This window comes from Ovis canadensis, chromosome X (assembly GCF_042477335.2).
Source record: "Ovis canadensis isolate MfBH-ARS-UI-01 breed Bighorn chromosome X, ARS-UI_OviCan_v2, whole genome shotgun sequence".
Lineage (NCBI taxonomy): Eukaryota > Metazoa > Chordata > Mammalia > Artiodactyla > Bovidae > Ovis > Ovis canadensis.
This window is the reverse complement of record NC_091727.1, coordinates 45,432,614-45,453,644: the sequence shown is the minus strand read 5'-3', so window position 1 is coordinate 45,453,644 and position 21,031 is coordinate 45,432,614. Positions and strand designations below refer to the sequence as shown.

At 34.6% G+C, this 21,031-nt stretch overlaps 1 protein-coding gene and 1 non-coding gene across 19 annotated transcripts in view; one reads left to right on the top strand and one right to left on the bottom strand.

Moving 5' to 3' along the window:
- KDM6A (lysine demethylase 6A) overlaps positions 1–21,031 on the bottom strand; it is a 181,199-nt gene that overhangs the window by 51,908 nt on the left and 108,260 nt on the right. For all 18 annotated transcript variants that reach the window (XM_070289926.1, XM_070289933.1, XM_070289935.1 and 15 more), the window contains 3 exons: positions 18,314–18,348; positions 5,528–5,621; positions 3,017–3,143 (listed from right to left, as the gene is read on the bottom strand). In XM_070289926.1, coding sequence (XP_070146027.1) covers positions 3,017–3,143; positions 5,528–5,621; positions 18,314–18,348 — 256 coding nt within the window. The remainder of the gene's footprint in view (positions 1–3,016; positions 3,144–5,527; positions 5,622–18,313; positions 18,349–21,031) is intronic.
- On the top strand, positions 17,784–17,856 carry TRNAG-UCC (transfer RNA glycine (anticodon UCC)). Its single transcript has one exon. It is a non-coding gene; the product is annotated as a tRNA-Gly (tRNA).

Sequence of the window (21,031 nt, the reverse complement as noted above, 5' to 3'; positions counted from 1 at the left end):
AAAACATGCTCTGTTTGTTTTCTTAATTAAATCAAAGCCAATCTCAGATTTATAGAGCAAATTCACCTAACTGCTGGGAGGAATAAGCAGTAAATCCCACAACCTATGTTTTCATACTTGATTCCTACAAAGTGAAAGTAGGGAACCAATGTGCCCAAATACAAATTCCTCAATCCAACTTTCAAACACTTTCCCTCTAATAAAACTTAAACAGGCTCTCGTTGAGATAGCACTGTGTAACTGAAAAAGCTCTGGGTGTTGAAGCAAGGATCTAGTTTCTGCTCTGCTACTAATTACCTGCATGACTGTGACCTTGGACAAAACATTTGACCCCTCTGAGCTCCCTTTCTAAAACGTGCAAAATGACAAGGTTTACAGGGTGAACTAGGTGACCTCCTGGTCCCTCCTAGCTCTAACATTCTATAATTCTGTGATAACACAGTGAATAACAAAGCGCTAGTTTAACAGCATTACCACATTACACTTTCATTATGATATACACATGCCAAACGACAAACAAATGCAATCTTCAACACAGACCTGATGCAGAGATAAGTAACAAAGTGCCTCAGAATAGGGTCATCGAATCCCAATGACATTTGAGATCTTCCTTCAGAGCTTTAATAACTTCTAAAATCTAATTTATTTATAAATATTTTCTTATGACAAAACAGACTTGAAGCAACACATTAGAAGTCAGTAAAAAGGGTAAGAAATGTAAACAAAGTCTAAAACAGTCCTCAAATTATATTACAGATAAAAAATACTGAACACCAACATGATAATCTTGAACCCCCAAACAAGTTAAATTGGAAGAAATATCCTTTATCTGAGAAGTCAGCAAAGGATATTTGGAAAATTCTATCCAGAAAGGTTCAAATAAAAACCATCTCAACGATTTCAAATGAAAAGCCACTTGCGGGGTAGGAGGATGACACACCTCCTATGGAATAGTGCTCACTGAGCTGAAAATTACAGAATTACTAAAGTAGTAATTTGGGGGAATTCCCTGGAGGCCCAGTGGTTAGGACTCTGGTCTTTCACTGTGTGGGCCCAGGGTTTGATTCCTGATCCGGGAACTAAGAACCCACAAGTGGTGTGGCAAAAAAAAAAAAAAAAAAGTGATTTTTGATATTTCAAAATTATATATTAATTTTATATGCATAGAATTAAGAAAAAATGTATTAAAAAGACATCCACACTATTATGCTATATTAAACTACTAATCTTTATCTTAGATCTAAAGAAAAACACTTTCTGATACACATTCCTTTTAATCTATATTAACAGAAATTTTCATATATAAACATTAACACTAGAGGCAATGACTAAGCAAAACCCTACTCTGTAGTATTAGAGCTCCTTTTTGGTCAATATACGAAGCCTCTCACTGCACAATACTAACAGTAATAACAGAGCAAGCTCCAAAGGCAAATGGTGTTCAATTAGATCATTTATCTCATTTACTAAATAGCCATTTACCAGGTAATAAGATACAAAGATGGTTAAGATTCAGTTTCTACCCCAAAGATCTTTAACGAAAGAGAAAGACAAAGTTTGGACTCTCAAGCTTTACTAACGAGCAACTGAATTTAGATGACTTTATAAGCCTGGCAAGGAATTAGAAAATTACTACTAAAAATAGCTACTTTCCCACTTAACTATTATAGGATATTATTAATGAATAATAAAAAATTTTTTGAAACATCTTAATATTATTCCCTGTCATACAAATAAACTTTGCCAAATTTAAAGGAAAAAAAAATGAAATACTAAAATATAAAATACTAGAATACTAAAATTAATGTGACTGTACAAAATACTAAAATTTAATGTGACTATATGGTTAACTCAATCAAAGTAAAATACTCCTACAGAAAAAAAGAATGGGAAAAAGTTTAAAATTAAAACAAAACAGGGTAATTTCCAAAGAAAACATAAAATTAAAACCTTTAGCATGGGAAGGTTACCTAAGAGATCTAACCCAGGGCTTCTCAACCTCTGCACCATTGACATTTTGTGCCAGGTAATTTTTTGCTGTAGAGAACTGTTCTAGTAGCATTTTCCATAGTTGTGATAACCTAAATCTCTCTACAGACATAATGAAACGTCTCCTATGGGGCAAAATAGCGCTTCCCATCCACCCTACCACCATTGAGAACCATCAATCTATTTCTCTTATCAACAGAAAACTGAAGCCTCAAAATGTTTAATTGTTCAATCCAAGATTCCACAAGTAGTAGCCAAGACTTGAATCCAAGTATCTCAGATAACTCCTAGTAGACTGATCTTTCTACCATACTGCAAAAGCTAAGACCAATTAAGAACTAAAATACAATCAGATAATGGTCCAAAAATATACTTTATCAGAAACATATACATGAGATATATTTCAGATTATCAGTAAGCAAAATTCAGACATTCAAAGTACAAGAAGAGTTTATAGACTTGCAAAAAATTTTTTTCCACTAATGTCACTTCTCCTTTCCAAAAAACTGAATAATAGTGTATCTATTTTCTCATTGTAAAACTTCAAAAACAACTATGACTTGAAATCTACTATTAATGTCCATTCTATCTAAGGTAAATATCACTAATCAAAAGGATAATGGGCAAAGTTCCACTAACTACTGGTAGTCAGCAGGCAGAATGAAAAATTAATTCTCTGTTCTATTTAAATAGACATATGAACACTAGAAATCAAAAGGAAAGGCATTTAAATACCTGACTGAATAATTAGTATCTGCCAAGAGTTTTTGAAAACCAGAAATAATTTAAGTCAAATGAAAATCCAATAAGCAAAATAGGAAATATCCTGATGGACCAGATGACGGTATAAGAAAAACTACCACATTCAGGAGTTCTTTTCTTTTTTATCTAGAAATCTTCGTTATAAAATATTTAAAAGGGAAAATATACTGATCACATTATTAGTAAACGGATATTTCAGATAATTCAAAACTCTTAGCTGCAATAAACAAAAGCAAAACCTGAGTTTCTGATAAATCAGTCTTACCTTCCAAGGAAATACCAGGACTGGCCAGAATTAGGATCTGCTTCCAAGGACTTTTGGAGATACTGAATAGCATAGCTTTCCTTGGTGGCTTTATCTCCCAGGAGATCCACAGTATGATGCATCCATCCTATAGTAAATGATTAAAAATATGTACATAAATGACTTAATTACTCTACTACTTAAAAGAATACAGAGCAGAAACAAACGCATAAAAAAATACTCTTTTCAGTCAATTTATTCATTTAGCTTGGCATACACACTCCTGAAATTTAGAACCATTAATTCTGTCCTAAGAAAGTTTGCCTTTAAGGTTCAGTCAAAGCAATGAAGAACTTTCATTCCAGAGAAATTAAAACAATTTTAAGTACTGACTTGTCACTTAGTAGATTACAAACTACAGTTTTCTTCTTCTCTAATTTTTGTATTTGAAAAAATTTCAAGATACAAAACAAAGAATGTAAGATAAACCTTATTTACTGTTTCATGTAAAACTTAATCTGCATTTAAAAATCTCTATTAACACAATGTTTATTTCCAAGGAGTAAATATAAAGCTGTATCATCAATGACAGTTCAGAGTAGAACACACAACATACAATCCTACCTTATTGGCACTGGCTACATATATTCACAACTCATGTAAAATAAAAATTACAATCATTTGACAATTTTTTTTAAATTATAAGACTATAAGAAAAAGTCCATTCAAAATGCTGCAAATAAAAATGGTACAAAATGGGTAACACAAATCTTTACTAAACAAATAGTATAGATAGTATACATAATCTCACTTATCTGTGGAATCCAAAAAAGTCAAATACACAGAAGCAGGGAGTTGAATGGTGGTTACCAGGAGTGGGAAGATGGAGGAAATGGGGAGATGTTGGTCGAAAGAAACAAAGTTGAAGTTATGTAGGATGAGTAAATCTAGAGAACTAACATACAGCATTATGACTGGATGAGAGAATAGATTTGAGGTGCTCTCACCATAGGGAAAAAAAAAGGTAACTGTGTGAGGAAATGGATATGTTGGACAGCATGACTGTAGCAATCATTTCACTATGTACAGGTATATCAAAACATCATCTTGTATACCTTAAATAAAACTGTTATGATAAAACAAGCTGACTATGTAAGTAATCAAAACACTAGATCATGGAATACTAGCACATGGAATAATTTGACTTAATTTGCCAGGGAATCATATTTCAGTTGTGGATCAATTCAAGTTCACAAAATCAGCTGTTTTTCATGTATAGTTCACAGTACACAAAACAAACAAGGACCCTTATTTTCTGATATTTATTATAGTTGCTGTGCTCCAAATGAAAGAGGGCTGCATTATCATGTTTTATGGAAATATAAGTCAATCACACCCTTATTCATCTGTTCCTCCCTTACCTCTCCTACTATTACTACTAAGAAGAGGACGTACAGTAACAGACTCTAAAAGGAGTTGCTTAAGCAGCAGTGACAAGCAAGTAGGAAGGATTGATGTGCAGGCATAAATTAGCCTCAATACAGGGAAGTATTTTCCATTTCAAAACCATGAAAAGTTTACCTATACAGTCAGCCAAAGAGGACAGGTTTGTGTGCATTTTTGCTACTGACACATTCTTCAGTGCAGCTAAAATGCATAAAACCTTATTTATAAATAATGTGAATTTATAAAAGTTTATTTTCACATTATTAGCTGAATGAGTAAGCTATCTCAAGGCATCACTTTGTTCTTTTTACGTAAGAACACAAAATCTTTTTTGCTGTACTAATAAACTTATTTTAACTTAAATATACCAATTCACATTATTAAACTCTGCATGTAATCATTAAAAACAAATACTTGACTATAATTTTTTAAAGTATGGATAACTCATGGAAATTCTACCCAGAGATTAAAGACAAAATTAAAAAATGCAAGTTTTATATGAAAGCAATGTTTTTATTTTGTATAACTGATCACATAGTATGCATTAGTATCATGAAGTGATAAAACTTAAGCTTAAATAATTTAAAAATTACATTAAAAACAGTCATGCTAACGACTATATTCTTTCATCTTCAACATGACAAAAGAACCGACTGTGTAGAGAATCTATACTTTAGATATTCCACATTTCTTACATAAAGATGTTTTAGTTAGTATTATTGACAGAGCTATGAAAGCAAGCTCACCAATCACTAAGAGATTTTAGGTAAATCACTTAACTTCATTGAGTACTAATGGTATCTGGCACCAAGAAAGCATTCAATCCCCCTCACTCATGGTTAAGTACCAGTGTATAATTTTGAGCATTTAAAAGAAAAGTTACACTAAAAAATTGTAACAACATTGACTGTGAGATAGACAATACTCAGCAGAAGGTGGAAATATGACGAGTTCAGATAATGTCTATCAACTTTGGAAAAGGAAGGAAAAGAAATAGGATACATAAGTCATGTATTTACCATCAGTGACATGTAAAAACCATAAAGCAATGTACTTATAACACACTAAGTGAATATTATTACATACCCAACTGTTGTAAGACAGTTGCTTTTACTTGTGCAGAAAGGTTTTCTGTCTGCAAAAGTTGTTCATAAGCTTCCTTTGCAGAATGATACTTCCTCTAAAAAGCAGGAAAAAAAGATTTAAAGAAAATAAATTAACATCTTTAAAGAATTAGCTCATATTAAGTCTTATACAATATTGATATTTCAGTATATTTAAAAAAAATCAACTGAAAGATGAAAGTACATTACTGAATGTTCCTCTAACTCTAGACAATTATGGTTAATAGGCCTGTATTCAGAGTATCTAACACCAGTAAAACATTCAATACAACCTAGTATCATTAAAATCTGACCTTTGCGTACTTCAAGTTGAAACCAAAGGATGTGAAACAGCATCATATGTATTCAGTAGAAACCTTATTTCAAATTTTGATCTTTCCCTAGGCTAGTGATATGTGACATGATAATCTCTTGTAATGCTGGGCAGCAGTATTGAGCCACAGCTCCCAGTCAGTTACAAGATCATGAGGGTAAACAATCGATACCCTTCCAACCATTCTGTACCCATACAACCATTTTACTTTTCACCTCAGTTCAGTATTTAATAAGTTACATGAGATAACAACAACAAAAAAATAGGACCTTTAAGAATTTGCCAAATCTTAATAGTTACAAAAGCCAATGAAATTTAAGTTTAAAAGATACAATCATTGGTATATATCCTATGAAAAAATTATAATACATACATGATTTTAAAGATAAACTCCTCATAACTATTGTCTAATGATGTTTAAGATTCTATGGGCAAAACTCTAAATGAAACCATTTACCCACAGTTCTCACCCCAAAAGTACTAATATGACTGAAACCCATTATTGCTACAGTCTGAAAGCTGAAGACAACTCCACCCCATCCCTCCAAAAGGGGGAAAGTCAACAAAAGAAAACTTCATAAATATTATTTTTAGAAAACACTTGGCAGAACAATGGATTAAAGTGGCTTTCACTCATATCACTGATAGGACATAGCTGGCTGAGCAAACAAACCTTTCTCCCCAGAAAAGTAGAGACATAAAACTAGCTGTGTGAGCCTCAGGCAAATCACTTGAACTATGACTCAACATCCATACAACAGATGTAATGCCTGATCTTTCTATCTAGAGTTCTTCTCAGGATTAAATGAGATAAAGAGCTATGGAAATAAGGAGCTCTATGAACACAGTATGTCAACAAGGGAAAAAATTGCAAGAACGTCCATTGAGATTAATAGTTATTACTATTAATTATTAGTTATTAATAGTTTTAACAAACTTTTATTCATCAGGTATATGACTTCCCTTTAAACATTAATCTGATCTGAAAAAGTAAATTAGACAGTTAGCGAAGGATAAGAATCAAGTTATTCAACTCAGTTCCCTCAACTGCTCAGTATTTGTTGAACACCTAACACATAACAGAAATTGCTGGGACTACAGGCAAGAATACAGATTTGAAAACAAAGCTTATTGTACTGTGTACAGTAAGAATATTGTACACAGTTATTTCCCAGAAGCAGATAAGCTTAGAGTACTAGCAGATTGGGCAGAAAATGCAGAGACAAGCAGACAACTTCACAAAGACCTTCTTAAACCATGTTAAAAGACTGTAGACTATATCCCAAGACAATGGGCTACCACTGAAATGAGTTCAAGCAATATAATTAAATTTATATTTTAGGAAGACCACTTTCTGGAATTACCTCAACAAACGCTAAAACATACTTCCAAACACTAGTAATAATGATAATATTAATAATAATAAACCATCCTACTTGAAAAACTGGATGGACCGTACTGAGAAACCAAGTTTTATTTCTACCTCATACTATATACAAAACTGGCACCCACATTAAAGACCTAAATATGAAATATAAGTATATAACTAGAAGAAGACAAAGGATAATATTTCCTTGAGATGGGAAAAAATTTATTAGACTTGGCAAAAACCACATAAATCAGAAGGAGGAAGGATCTGACTCAAAACACCTAAGGAGAGGAGAAAAATAGACAATGGACATAAAAACTAACATGTAAAAGGTGAAAAACATGTGATGTATAAACCTCAAGAAATCAGAAGATGCAAATTTAAATGAAATACTAGTTTCTACCAATTAGACTGGCAAACACAAAGTTGGGTAATTCTTAGCATTGTAGGGATATAAAGGGAAATACTCATGCCTTGCTGAAGGGGATTTACTCATGGAACTAGGTGTGTAAATATGCTACAATCTAAACATCTCATTCTTGGGATATATCTATACACCAAAGGAACCTTCCCTAAACGGTACTATTTGTAGTATCAAGGAGATGGACAACTAGGTCTATCTTACTAGGTGAGTGGAAATGTAAAACATGATGGATGTTTACAGCAGAACATTAAGTAGCAAACAAAGGCAACACGAGTTTATGTGTAAAGGTATTTAGTAAAGTTTTGCCTCTGGTAATGCTGCAGTAACATTTCACAGATAGCATTAAATTCTGGATAAAATACAAAGGTCAACTATCTACCAGAAAGCACTGAAAAGAAAACAAAATTAGGCCAAACCAGAGAAGTTAAGACTTAAAGGAATGGAATGGCACTGGTTCAGTAACCCCATTTTCCCAGGATGTTGACCTGAAGGCAGGCTCCAAGGCAGGCCCCAACTGGTATCTGGCTGGCTAGACCTCATATAGAAATAAGCAATCTTACTAGCTTGAAAAATAAGAGAAAAGATTTTGAAACTATCACAAGAGCTAAAAGTGAGTGAAGAAGAAACAATCCCAGAAGAGAGAGAGAAAGAATATCAACTTCTGCAATTAAACCACTCAAATTCCTAGTTGACCACTGAACTACACAGAAACACAACAGATGTCCAGCAGCCTAAAAGAACTAGAGAGATTAGCTGCCATCCACCACAGGGATGATAAAGGTTACTGTGTGACTTGAGCAACAAAGTTAAAACTGTTTAATAAAACAAAAAATCAATTTCAGAAAAATATAACAAAGTCACTCTTCACAACACATTATTCATGATACCCAGGATAGAATTACCAGGCTTATAAGAATCAGGAAATTTTTACTCATGTTCAAAACAAAAAGAAATCAGTGAGAATCAGCCATGAAACGACTCAGATGTTGCAATTTGCAAATAATTTAAAAGCAGCTATTTTAATGAAGTTCACAAATGAAAAGAAAACAATCATTAAGGAATGGACAAAAAAAGCCAAAGCACAAAAAAATAAAAGAGAAACAAAAGGAAATTCTCAAACTGAAAAATACAAATTTCAAATTGTAAAAAAAGAAAAAAGTCACTGAAGGACTGACTAGCAGAGTGAAGACTTTAGAAAAATCAACAAATTTGAAGAGATTGGCAGAAAGTATCCAGACTGAAGCAAAACAGACAAAGGAGAAGGGGAAAAAAAAAGCCATCCAAGATGTATAAGACAATAACAAAGCATCTACCATACCCATAACAGGAGTCCAAGAACAGAAAGAATGGGGCAGAGAAAATATGGACAATATAATGGCTGAGAACTTTTCAGAATGGATGACATTAAATCCCATATCCAAAAGACCAGGAAAAACACTGGTAAAAACAGAAAGGAAAAACCAATACCTAAGTACATCATAGTCAGATACTTAAGAACCAAATGTAAAAAGAACCTGAAAACAGCCAGAAAAAAACCATAAAATACAAAGGATACAACAAGAATGATAGCCAACTTTCTGTTATCATATCAGTAATCAAATTAAATATAAATGGACTAGATAAACAAAGAACAATAGAGACTGACAGAACAGACTACACAAGTGAAAGAAAGCCATAAACCTAAGAATTGTTAAGATTTGCACTTTTTCCTATAAGGACTCAAACAGACTGAAATAAAAGGATGGAAAACATACAATGTAAACTCTAAATATTAGAAAGCTGAAGTGATTAGATTCAGATCACATTAAGGCGGCTTCAAGAGAGAGCACTGCCAGAGATAAAGCGGAATATCTCATAACGATGAAGGACCTATCAGGATGACATAACAATACCAAAGCTTTTTAAAAAAATGAGAAGACTGACAGATTTAATGCTGATAAAATATTATTTGTCTATAAAATTTATTCCAATTTCACCAACTGTTCCACTCTTCTGGTCCAGGATCTAATTCAAGATCCCACACTGTGTTCAGTTAGCGTGTGTCTTTACCATCCGCTAACCTGAGACAGCTACTCAGTCTCTGACTTTTCATTACCTTGATATTTAAAGTACTAGCTCATTATTTCGAAGAATGTACCTTTCAAACTAGGAAGTACCTTGTGGAATGATATTCATCATTTCTCATACATTAATTAAAATTCCACAGGAAGAAAGAGGTGTCCCCTTTCCATTTATTTATTCAATTATTCATTTAAAGCAATATGAGCTAATATATTTTATTCTGTACTGTATGCATTATAATTATTTGTTCCTAAACCTGTGTCCAATTTGGTGATTAGAAACCCTATTCCACTCAAGTTGGCTCCTAAAACTTTTCACAGGCCTCATCATTTTTTGAGAACTCCCTTACTTTTTGCAGGGAAATATTCCAGGGATCATCTTGTAGGTTCCCTCCCTAAGCTCTGGAATCACACACGTATCCTCAAGAATTCTTGCTTTCTTTTATTGAAGAATCAAATTTAGAAACAAAGATCTGGATGCTAGAAAATTCACTGCTGTGGTGGGGGGCCTTGCTTCCAGGCACTCACAGCAAACAGGGCTGGGAAATATATTAATGTATGCACAACGCATACACATACATACATACTCTTCCATCTATATCTATCTCTACTCAACTCTCAATTTCCGTAAATAACCGTGTATTTAGTTTTTACTCCAATTCCAATCCAATAACACAGAGTTCAGTCTAGCCTTTCTTCTTTTCTTACCTGTAAGTTCTCTGACAGTGAAAATCTAGCCCTCATTATTCACAATACATTTACTTAGGGATAAGCAATATCCTTATTGTCAAATTCAGACTTTAATCGAAGAAAGTAGGTAAAACCACTAGGCCATTCAGTTCAATTCAGTCGCTCAGCCGTGTCCGACTCTTTTTTACCCCATGAACCGCAGCATCCCAGGCCTCCCTGACAATCACCAGCTCCCGAAGTCAAGTGACAAGTATATATATTCAAGGGATTATATCTGGTAGACAGAGTGCCTGAAGAACTATGGACTGAGGTTCAAGACACTGTACAAGAGGCAGTGATCAAGACCACTCCCAAGAAAAAAGAAATGCAAAAAGGCCAAATAGTTCTCTGAGGAGGCCTTACAAATAGCTGAGAAAAGAAGTGGAAAGCAAAGGGGAAAAGGAAAGATACACCCATTTGAATGCAGAGTTCCAAAGAATAGCAAGGAAAGATAAGAAAGCCTTCCTCAGTAATCAATGCAAAGAAATAGAGGAAAATAATAGAATGGGAAAGACTAGAAATCTCTTCAAGAAAATTAGATACTAAGGGAACATTTCATGCAAAGATGGGCACAATACAGGGCAGAAATGGTATGAACCTAACAGAAGCAGAAGACATTAAGAAGAGGTGGCAAGAATATACAGAAGAACTGTACAAAAAAGATCTTCATGACCCACATGACCCAGATAACGACAGTGGTGTGATTACTCACCTAGAGTCAGACACCCTGGAATGCGAAGTCAAGTGGGCCTTAGGAAGCAACAATATGAACAAAGCTAGTGGAGGTGATGGAATTCCAGTTGAGCTATTTCAAATCCTGAAAGATGACGCCGTGAATGTGCTGCACTCAATATGCCAGCAAATTTGGAAAACTCAGCAGTGGCCACAGGACTGGAAAAGGGCAGTTTTCATTCCAATCCCAAAGAAAGGCAATGCCAAAGAATGCTCAAACTACCGCACAATTGTACTCACATCACATGCTAGCAAAATGATGCTCAAAACTCTCCAAGCCAGGCTTCAACAGTATGTGAACCGTCAACATACAGATGTTCAAGCTGGATTTAGAAAAGGCAGAGGAACCAGAGATCAAATTGCCAGCATCCGCTGGATCATCGAAAAAGCAAGAGAGTTCCAGAAAAACATCTATTTCTACTTTATTGACTATGCCAAAGTCTTTGACTGTGTGGATCACAACAAACTCTGGAAAATTCTTCAAGAGATGGGAATACCAGACCACCTGACTCGCCTCCTAAAAATCTGTATGCAGGTCAAGAAGCAACAGTTAGAACTGGATATGGAACAACAGACTGGTTCCAAATCAGGAAAGAAGTACATCAAGGCTGTATATTGTCACCATGCTTAATTTAACTTATATGCAGAGTACAGCATGTGAAATGCTGGGCTGGAGGAAGCACAAGCTGGAATCAAGACTGCTGGGAGAAATATCAATAACCTTAGATATGCAGATGACACTACCCTTACGGCAGAAAGCAACGAACAACTTAAGAGTCTTTTGATGAAGTAAAAGAGGAGACTGAAAAAGTTGGCTTAAAGATCAACATTCAGAATACTAAGATCATGGCATCTGGTCCCATTACTACATGGCAAATAGATGGGGAAACAATGGAAACAGTGAGAGATTTTATTTTGGGGGGGCTCCAAAATCCCTAAAGATGGTGACTGTAGCCATGAAATTAAAAGACGCTTGCTCCTTAGAAGAAAAGCTATGGCCAATCTAGACAGCATATTAAAAAGCAGAGACATTACTTTGCCAACAAAGGTCTGTCTAGTCAAGGCTATGGTTTTTCCAGTAGTCATGTGTGGATGTGAGAGTTGGACTATAAAGAAAGCTGACAGCCAAAGAATTAATGCTTTTGAACTGTGGTGTTGGAGAGGACTCCTGAGATTCCCTTGGACAGAAAGGAGACCCAAACAGTCAATCCTAAGGGAAATCAGTCCTGATGCTGAAGCTGAAACTCTAATACTTTAGCCACCTGATGTGAAGAACTGACTCATTCGAAAAGACCCTGATGTTGGGCAAGACTGAAGGCAGGAGGAAAAGGGGACGACAGAGGATGAGATGGTTGGATGGCATCACGGACTTGATGGATGTGAGTCTGATTAAATTCCAAGAGTTGGTGATGGATAGGGAAGCCTGGGGTGATGCAGTCCATGGGGTCACAAAGAGTCAGACATGACTGAGCAACTGAACTGATCTGAGTATTTACATGGATAGAATTTCTATCCATATCCCTGTGAGAAAGTAACTGTAGTGGAAGATTTGTTTACAGTTCTTTTGTCTCTAGCTTCTATGATGATGATTTGCTTTTACCTTTAGCTCTATTATTACAAGGCATGGTATTAACATATTTCCAAATATTCAATCAACTCTGTATTCTCTGAATGAATACCACTTGCTCATAGTGTATTTGTTTCATGAGGTAATAGATTGTTTGCTAATATTTTATTTAGTATTTTTATACCAACATTCATCAGTGATAACAGTGTGTGCATTCATTTTTGTACTGTACCAGGTTTAAGTATCAATGTTAATATATACTTTCATCAAAAAGGAAGGAGGGCAAACAGTGTGAAAGTTCTTCAAAAATTTTAACAGAATTGCCATATGACTCAGTAATTCTGAGTATATATCAAGAAAAAAAAGAAAGAAAGAAAAGCCGGAACAAAAACAGATATTTGCACTCATGTTGATAGCAACAATATTCATAACAGCCAAAAGCTGGAAATCAACTGACAGATGAATGGATAAACCAAATGTAGTGTACACATACAATGAAATATTACTCAGCCTTAAAAAGGAATGGAATTCTGGCACATGCTATAGTATACACAAACCTTAAAGACATTATGCTAAGCGAAATAAGCCAGACACAAAAAGACAAATACTGTACCATTCCACTTACATGAGGTACCTAGAATAGTCAAACTCATAGAGACAAAAAATGGAATAGTGGTTGCTAGGGGCTGTAGGGAGGGAGGAATGAGGAATTATTCTTTATTGGGTTCAGAGGTTCAGCTTGGGATGATGAAGTTTTAGAGATGGACAATGGTGATAGTTGCACAATAAAGTGAATGTATTTAATGCCATTGAACAAATGGTTAAAATGGGAAAATTTATGTCATGTATATTTCACAATAAAATAAAAAAGACATCAAAGAACTATGGTCCATAAGTGATTTTTAGGATCAGACTTTTGTTTCTATTATATCTCAAAAATACGCAATAGAATCAGTAAGTGCATAAAGGACTTTATGATCAAATACATGTCTCTCAACGTCAGACAGAAAGCTATTTATAAGCCCCCGACTATCCTGTTCAAAAAAAGGAGAAAGAAATAAGTTTTTCTCCTTTTCTAATGCTCTGGAACGATCTACAAAGTACTGGAATTATCTGGTCTTTGAAGGTTTGGTAGAATTCCCCTGTAAAACCAACTGGGCATGGTACTTTCTGCATGGTATTAGTTTTCTCTTTTTATGAAAAATGGCTGTTTATAACTTTTCTAACTCCAATGAGGTCAATTTTGCTAGTCTGTACTTCCCTGGGAAACAGTCTACTTCATTTAAGTTTTGAGTCCATCCACACAGAGGTCTGCTAAGTAGTCTCATGTGATTATTCTAATTTCTTCTGTACCTATGGTCATCTTATTTTGTGTATCTGTAGTTTATCTCATTTATCCACTTAATCAAGTTAGTCTGTGATTTATCTATTGTTAATTTTTTCTAGAATAAAAAGATTTTGACATTTAATTAGATCTACCATTTTTCTCTTTTAATATCATTAATTCCTTTTAAAAAAATCTTTTTTCCTCACAATATTGTTTTCCTTACATAGATTTTTGTTTTGTTAACACATTTCCTTACACTTAACTAACCTTGAATATATGGAATAAACCCTAGGTAATCAGGACATACTTACTGCATCTTTAAACGTGAGCTTAAATTTTTCTTTCTTTAGAATTTTTGGACTTCTATAATATGCATAAATGAAACCAGTCTACAGTGTGTCAGTAATAACTATGGCTGGATAGTTAGAAGGCAAGGTTAACAATGAAACTAGTAATTCTTACCAACAGTGTTATTCATAATAACATTATTTATAACTATCTCACAGGAGAATAGTTAAATTAGTTACACTACATCTCTGCAAAGGGATGTAATATAAATCAACATGTATTAATAGGGAGTGATTTCCAAAATATAATACTAAGTTTAAAAAATAAACTAAACAAGATCAAGAGAGAACATACATAATGGGCTATTATCTCAATAAAATATGTGCAAACATACATATAGATTTGCTTATATATACAAGTTTCTCTGGAAGAATATAAAAACACTGATAATGGTAGTTGGTAGCTTCTGGCAGGAGACTAGATGGCCAGGGAAAAACAGTGAGAAGGATACTTCACTGTGTATTCTTTTAGGCACTTTCATTTTGGATTATCTATTCAAAACTAAGTAACACTAATAACAAAATTAAAAGGGAGAAATCCTTTACCTTTAATCTTTAAGTTTATTTAGAATTTAGATGGTGACCTATTCAAGTCATTTCATAAATAATCAAGAAAAAGAAATGAAAGCCATTAATACTATTAGGAAAAAATGGTACTGTGTATGGGGGGGGGTCTCAGGAAATAAAATGAGAAAGATTAAATAAATGATAAAATATCTGAGAGTGAATCGTAATAAAAGATGTTTGTTCCTTGGAAAGCTATGACAAACATAGATAGTATAATTAAAAGCAGAGACCTCACTTTGCCAACAAAGGTCCGTATAGTCAAAATTTTGGTTTTTCCAGTAGTCATGTACAGATGTGTGAGAGTTGGACCATAATGAAGTCTGGCACTGAAAAATTGATGCTTTCAAATTGTGGTGCTTGAGAGTCCCTTGGACTGCAAGGAGACCAAATCAGTCCATCCTAAAGGAAATCAACCCTGAATATTTATTGGAAGGACTGATGCTGAAGCAGAAGACCCAATACTTGGACCACCTGACGCGAAGAGCTGACTCACTGGAAAAGACCCTAATGCTGGGAAAGATTGAAGGAAAGAGGAGAAGGGGGCAACCCGAGGATGAGACAGTTGGATAGCATCACCAACTCAATGGACAGGAGTTTGCACAAACTCCAAGAGATGGTGAAGGACAGGGAAGCCTGGTGTGCTGTAGTCCTTGGTGTCACAAAAAGTCTGATACAACTTAGTGACTAAACGACGACAAGGATGGAAACAACTGAAGTGTCTCTCTACAGATGGGATCGAAAAAATGTGGTATATAAATACAATGGAATGGTATTTCACCCTTAAAAATAGAAGGAAATCTTGTCATTTGTGACAGCATGGATAAACCTGGAAGGAATTATGGTAGGTGAAAAAAACCAGACAATGAAAGATAAATGCTATACAGTATCACTTCTGTGTGGATTCTTTTTAAAAAGTGGTGAGGTGGGGGCTTGTTCTTCTAGAAGAGGGGATTTGCAAGGGCCACCAGGAGGTGAGATGGAAGAAAAAGGGAGAGGTTGGTAAAAGGGTACAAACTTTTATTTATAAGATAAATAAGGTCTGAGGATCAAACATATAATATGATGACTACTGCTGATAACAATGTATTGTACAAGTGAAGTTTGTGAATAGAACTAAAATGTTCTCAATGCACCATTTTGAAGATGTGAGGTGATGGGTGTGTTAATAATTCAGTGGGGGGAAATCATACATATATCAAATCATCACATTGTATACTTCAGATAGGTAGGTAAGTCTTTTTGTTTTCCTTAATTTTTCACCTGAAAATAAAAATCCTTGTTATAAGCACTGAAGTGAAGAAGATTTTTCAATCCTTTCATATGCTTATAGTGTCAGCTTCTTATCATCTAATAATTACATACTCTGCCTAGCACGAATTTTTTTGGTTTTGTTTTGTTTAATCTTAATGGGCACTAAAATTTATCAAATGAAAGAATCAGTGGGGGAAGGGCCCTGTCCCCACATTACCTTTATAAGATTCAAAACAATTAATACCAACAGACAACTCACCAGAAACAATGAAAACCAGAGGACAATGGAATGTAAATTTTAAAGTGGTCATATAAAATAATAAAATAGAATTCCATCTCCAGGCAAAAAACACTCATTAAAAAGAATGGTTAGATAACATCTGTTTTACCTAATGACCGATGAGGGAAATCTCACTAAGAGCTATGAAAGCTGGGGAAAAAAATTCAGAGCTCATCCTTTAGAAGGCAGCAGATATCTCCTGAGGCAATGAAAGCAGGAGCTAAGACTCCAGAGAAAGAACTCTGGAGAAACAGTTTATTTCTATAGCTGCTTTCACCCTGGGGCCTTAACTGATTCAGCAGTTGACAAGGAGACAGTGATTAGCAGGTAAAGACTCTGCTCCACAACATGCACATGATTCTCAAATGTACCCTGTCAAGCCGGATAAAATCCCTAGATTAGTAAAGTATCCAAACCTGAGTGTGCATCAATCTGACTCAGTAGACATACACACACCTGTGTGCATGCGTGCAAGGAGGGTGGGGGGAGAAACCACAGCAGAAGGAGGTGTCCAGCAATCAGATGTTAATTTTTTTTTAGACCACCTCATGGTGGCTCTGAAACAAAACAGACCTTAAAAATTATCTAGAAATATAACAGTACTTTATTTTCCTAAAAAGCTGTTATAAAAATTATATTCTGGGTAAACTGATTATAGCAGGAAATGGCAACCCACTCCAGTATTTTTGTCTGGAAAATCCCATGGACAGAGGAGCCTGGTGGGCTACAGTCCATGGGGTTACAACAGTAGCAAACTATGATTACCTAATATTTAGCCTCATACCAACTTATGCTTGATTTTCCATACCACTGCCTGTGCTGTGCTTAGTTGCTCAGTCGTGTCCCTTTGCAGCCCCATGGACTGTAGCCTATCAGGCTCCTCTGTCCACAGAATTCTCCAGGCAAAAATACTGGAATGGGTAGCCTATCCCTTCTTCAGGGGATCTTCCCAACTCAGGAATCGAACCCAGGTCTCCTACATCGCAGGCGTATTCTCTACTGACTGAGCCACCAGGGAAGCCCAAGAATACTGGAGTGGGTAGCCTATTCCTTCTCCGGGGGATCTTTCCACCCAGGAATTGAACCGGGCTCTCCTGCATTGCACGTGGGTTCTTTACCAGCTGAGCTACTAGGGAAGCCCATACCAAAACTGCTTACCTAGACTAAATGTTTATGTGTTATTAACTAAGCAAATTCTGCCATATAAAAAAATATGTTCTAAAATAGCTTTTTAAGTACAGCAGCCAGGGCTTCCCTGGTGGTCCAGTGATTAAGACTCTGCACTTCCACTGCAGAGGGCACAGGTTCCATCCCTGGTCAGGGAACTAAGATCCGACATGCCTTGCAGCACAGCCAAAAACAACAAATTAAATATAGCAGCCATAAAAGTACTGGTAATGACATCAAGAGGTTACTAACAGGCTTTTCAAATGGTGATATATGGAAGGGATATTTCAATCTTAATAAAAAGTGAAACTAAGAACAATGCATTATAACAACCATCTATAACATTCTGAAAAGAAACCTAGGCATTTCACATCAAGAATATGAGAAAGCTTCTCAAATACAGCCATTTAAGGCTGCAGATAGTTTGAGTTTAATGGGTTCTTTGTATACAACAAGAACTCTGTGTAATAACTGCAACATGAATGCAAAATCTTGACCAAATTTAATGAGCATTATGTAAGAAATAGCACCCAGAACTCCATTAAATTAACTGTGTATCTGATTCCACTTAAAATGGTATGAGTGTTTTAATGTAAACTAAGTTAAAACACTTACCTGGGTTTCATATAAGTGGGCAATGTGAAATTTAACTGCAAAGATGAGAAAATAAGTCAACAGCTGTACAGTAGTGTTTGGATAAATATAAGTAAGAATATAAAATGTAAAATATAAACACTATCTCTGCTGCATACATTTAAGTAATTTCAGAACATAACTTATTCTTAATAAAATATACAAGCATATAAGAACATGATAAGAAACTACATGTATTCATTATTAGTCATTACTAAATTTTGTCAATGTAATTATTAACATTAAAATCTGTAGCAAGTAAGTATAAGTTCAAATGGCAACATTAAACAGATCACAACATGGTATTTAAAACCTGAGTTAAAACTCAAAAAAGAAAGTCAGTATTTGATTAAAACAACCATGAAAAATACTCTTTTTAGTTATATATTTTATTACATATTTCATACTAATGTTTACAAAGATGTCATAGATAATAAGATGCATTTCTGTCAGTTCTTCAAAAAAAAGTTTTTAAAGGTCAAACCACTTGGAAAGCAAGAATAATAAATAAAGATCATCAATATTAACAAGTACCTCTTGAAAATTAAAAATATACCTATTTCAGCTTTTATTTTCAGCTCTTCCTGATACTGCACCACCAGATATGAATGATGCAATGAAAGCAACAATGAATCAGGAATCAAAACTGGATTCTGGCTTACTTAATGATTTTCATCTTCCAATGACAAATCGTTTTTTTTTTAATGTTCCATCTACCTGGATTTCATAGTTGGATTTCAAGGAGTCTGGGAGCCTTTCAAAATTATATGTATAATATGTATCTGGATCTTTAAAAATAAGATCTATAGCTATCATCAAGCTCTCACTGGTATCATAAACTTAACTCTCACACTGACTCCCATAACTCTAAGATTCACCTGAGATGCTGGTTAAAAATAGAGATCCCTGAAATTGTATTCAGTGAGCCTGGGGCAAGGCCCAGAAAGGAACCTTTTTATTTAGTTCTGGGATTAACAAAGGATTTTGACACCTGTTCCCTAGAGCAGCACCTGAAAATAGCTGGAGTAAATATGCATAAAGCCCAAAACAAAATATATAATGAATTTTAAAATCATACATTTTTGGATCAAAAGTACTACCCTCTTCATACATCATCATTAAATATCATAAGCAGAGATGAGACAAAATAAAAATATCATTTTGAAAAGATGAAGATCAACCTTTTATGAAAAGTACATAATAAAAATAATAATAATAAAAGTTCTACAGATATAAATATCCTCTTCCTTTACCTGTATCTGTTGAATGGTTTTCTTATTTCCTAGTCCCCCTTTTCAACACAGCTCTCTTTGAGAGTTCTAGTCCAAATCTCATCTGACTACATCATTAGAGAATGAGGCAGAGATGGAAAATATATTTTCATCTCCCCCCCTCCCCGCCCCCGTCTTCTTACTCCTCTAAGAAAGGTGACATGGAAAAAAAGATTAGTAGCAGTAAGGTAGCATTCTATTTCCAGCCCAAAGTTCCTCCAGGCTCAATAAGGGCTTTCCTATCCCAGAAGTTACTAAATCCAGTATCATCTTTTGTGGTGTGAAAACCAATTTATATTCAAATTCTTAAAAGTCCCCTTGAAAGTGGAAGATAACCATACAGATAAGAAAAAGCTCCATTTGGCAAGTCTCAATTAGAGGTAGAAACTTAACAAATATTGCCATAAAAGGTTCTGAAATTAAACTTTACTCAGAAATTAAGACATTATTTTTAGAATTAATTAAATCTAGAAGAAACAATTTTATCCCAAAGGGCAATCGTATAAGTTTCTCATCACCATGATTCTACTTTTCAAAACACAAAGTGCAATTAACCCCTCTTAAAGGCTCTAGAAGCGGCAAGTATATGTGTTTTTCTAATGCATAAATGAACTGTACAATAAAAGAGAAATCTCTTACAGACTTTAAAAGCTCACTTCACTTTATAAAATCTTCTGACCTTTGTAGTATGACAAAGTAACATGGAAGATTTCAAAAAATAGTCAAGTCTATGGCTTACCTAAATAGGTGATGATATTAAAAAATCCAGAGAAGTAAGTTTTACAAAGATGATAAAGAGTCTGGTGTTTATATAGTAATAATGTGTACCCAAAGTGAGTAGTCTATATTTGAGAGTGCTCTGTGAGACACCAGCCTTTATTATTATGGTTATCAAGTAACTATGAAGTTATATAGTTAAAAATAAACTACCCACATCAACTCAACTATAATGGTGTAATGTCTCTAAATAAAGCACATGCCTTCCATTAGAGTGACAAACCTTTTAGCACTCATAGTTCTGAGTCTGGGGAAATTCCTCAGTCCTGTGCAAAGCAGGACACTGGTCACTCTCCTTGTTATTTCCTTTCTCAGCAATCAAGAGAAAGAGAGCTGTGGTAAGCTCAAAAATGTATTCATGATTGTTAGAACTGTCCTTTTCAAATTCCACAAGAAAGTATATGCCCTCTGGTACTCATTTTACATAGGTGTTTCCCTCTCAGGCGCAATGATCTACAAGTAAGATTTCAGCTCAAGCAGAATAAAATAAGGATTTAGTTTGAAAGTTATGAAATGTCCCTCAAAAAGTTATCATTCAAATTGACAAGTACAAATGAAAGTTAGCTTCTAGGCACTAAATACAATCAATCAAATGAAAATCAACTTTTTTTCTTATTCCCATAATTTTAAAAGGATTTTAGGGGTTTATATT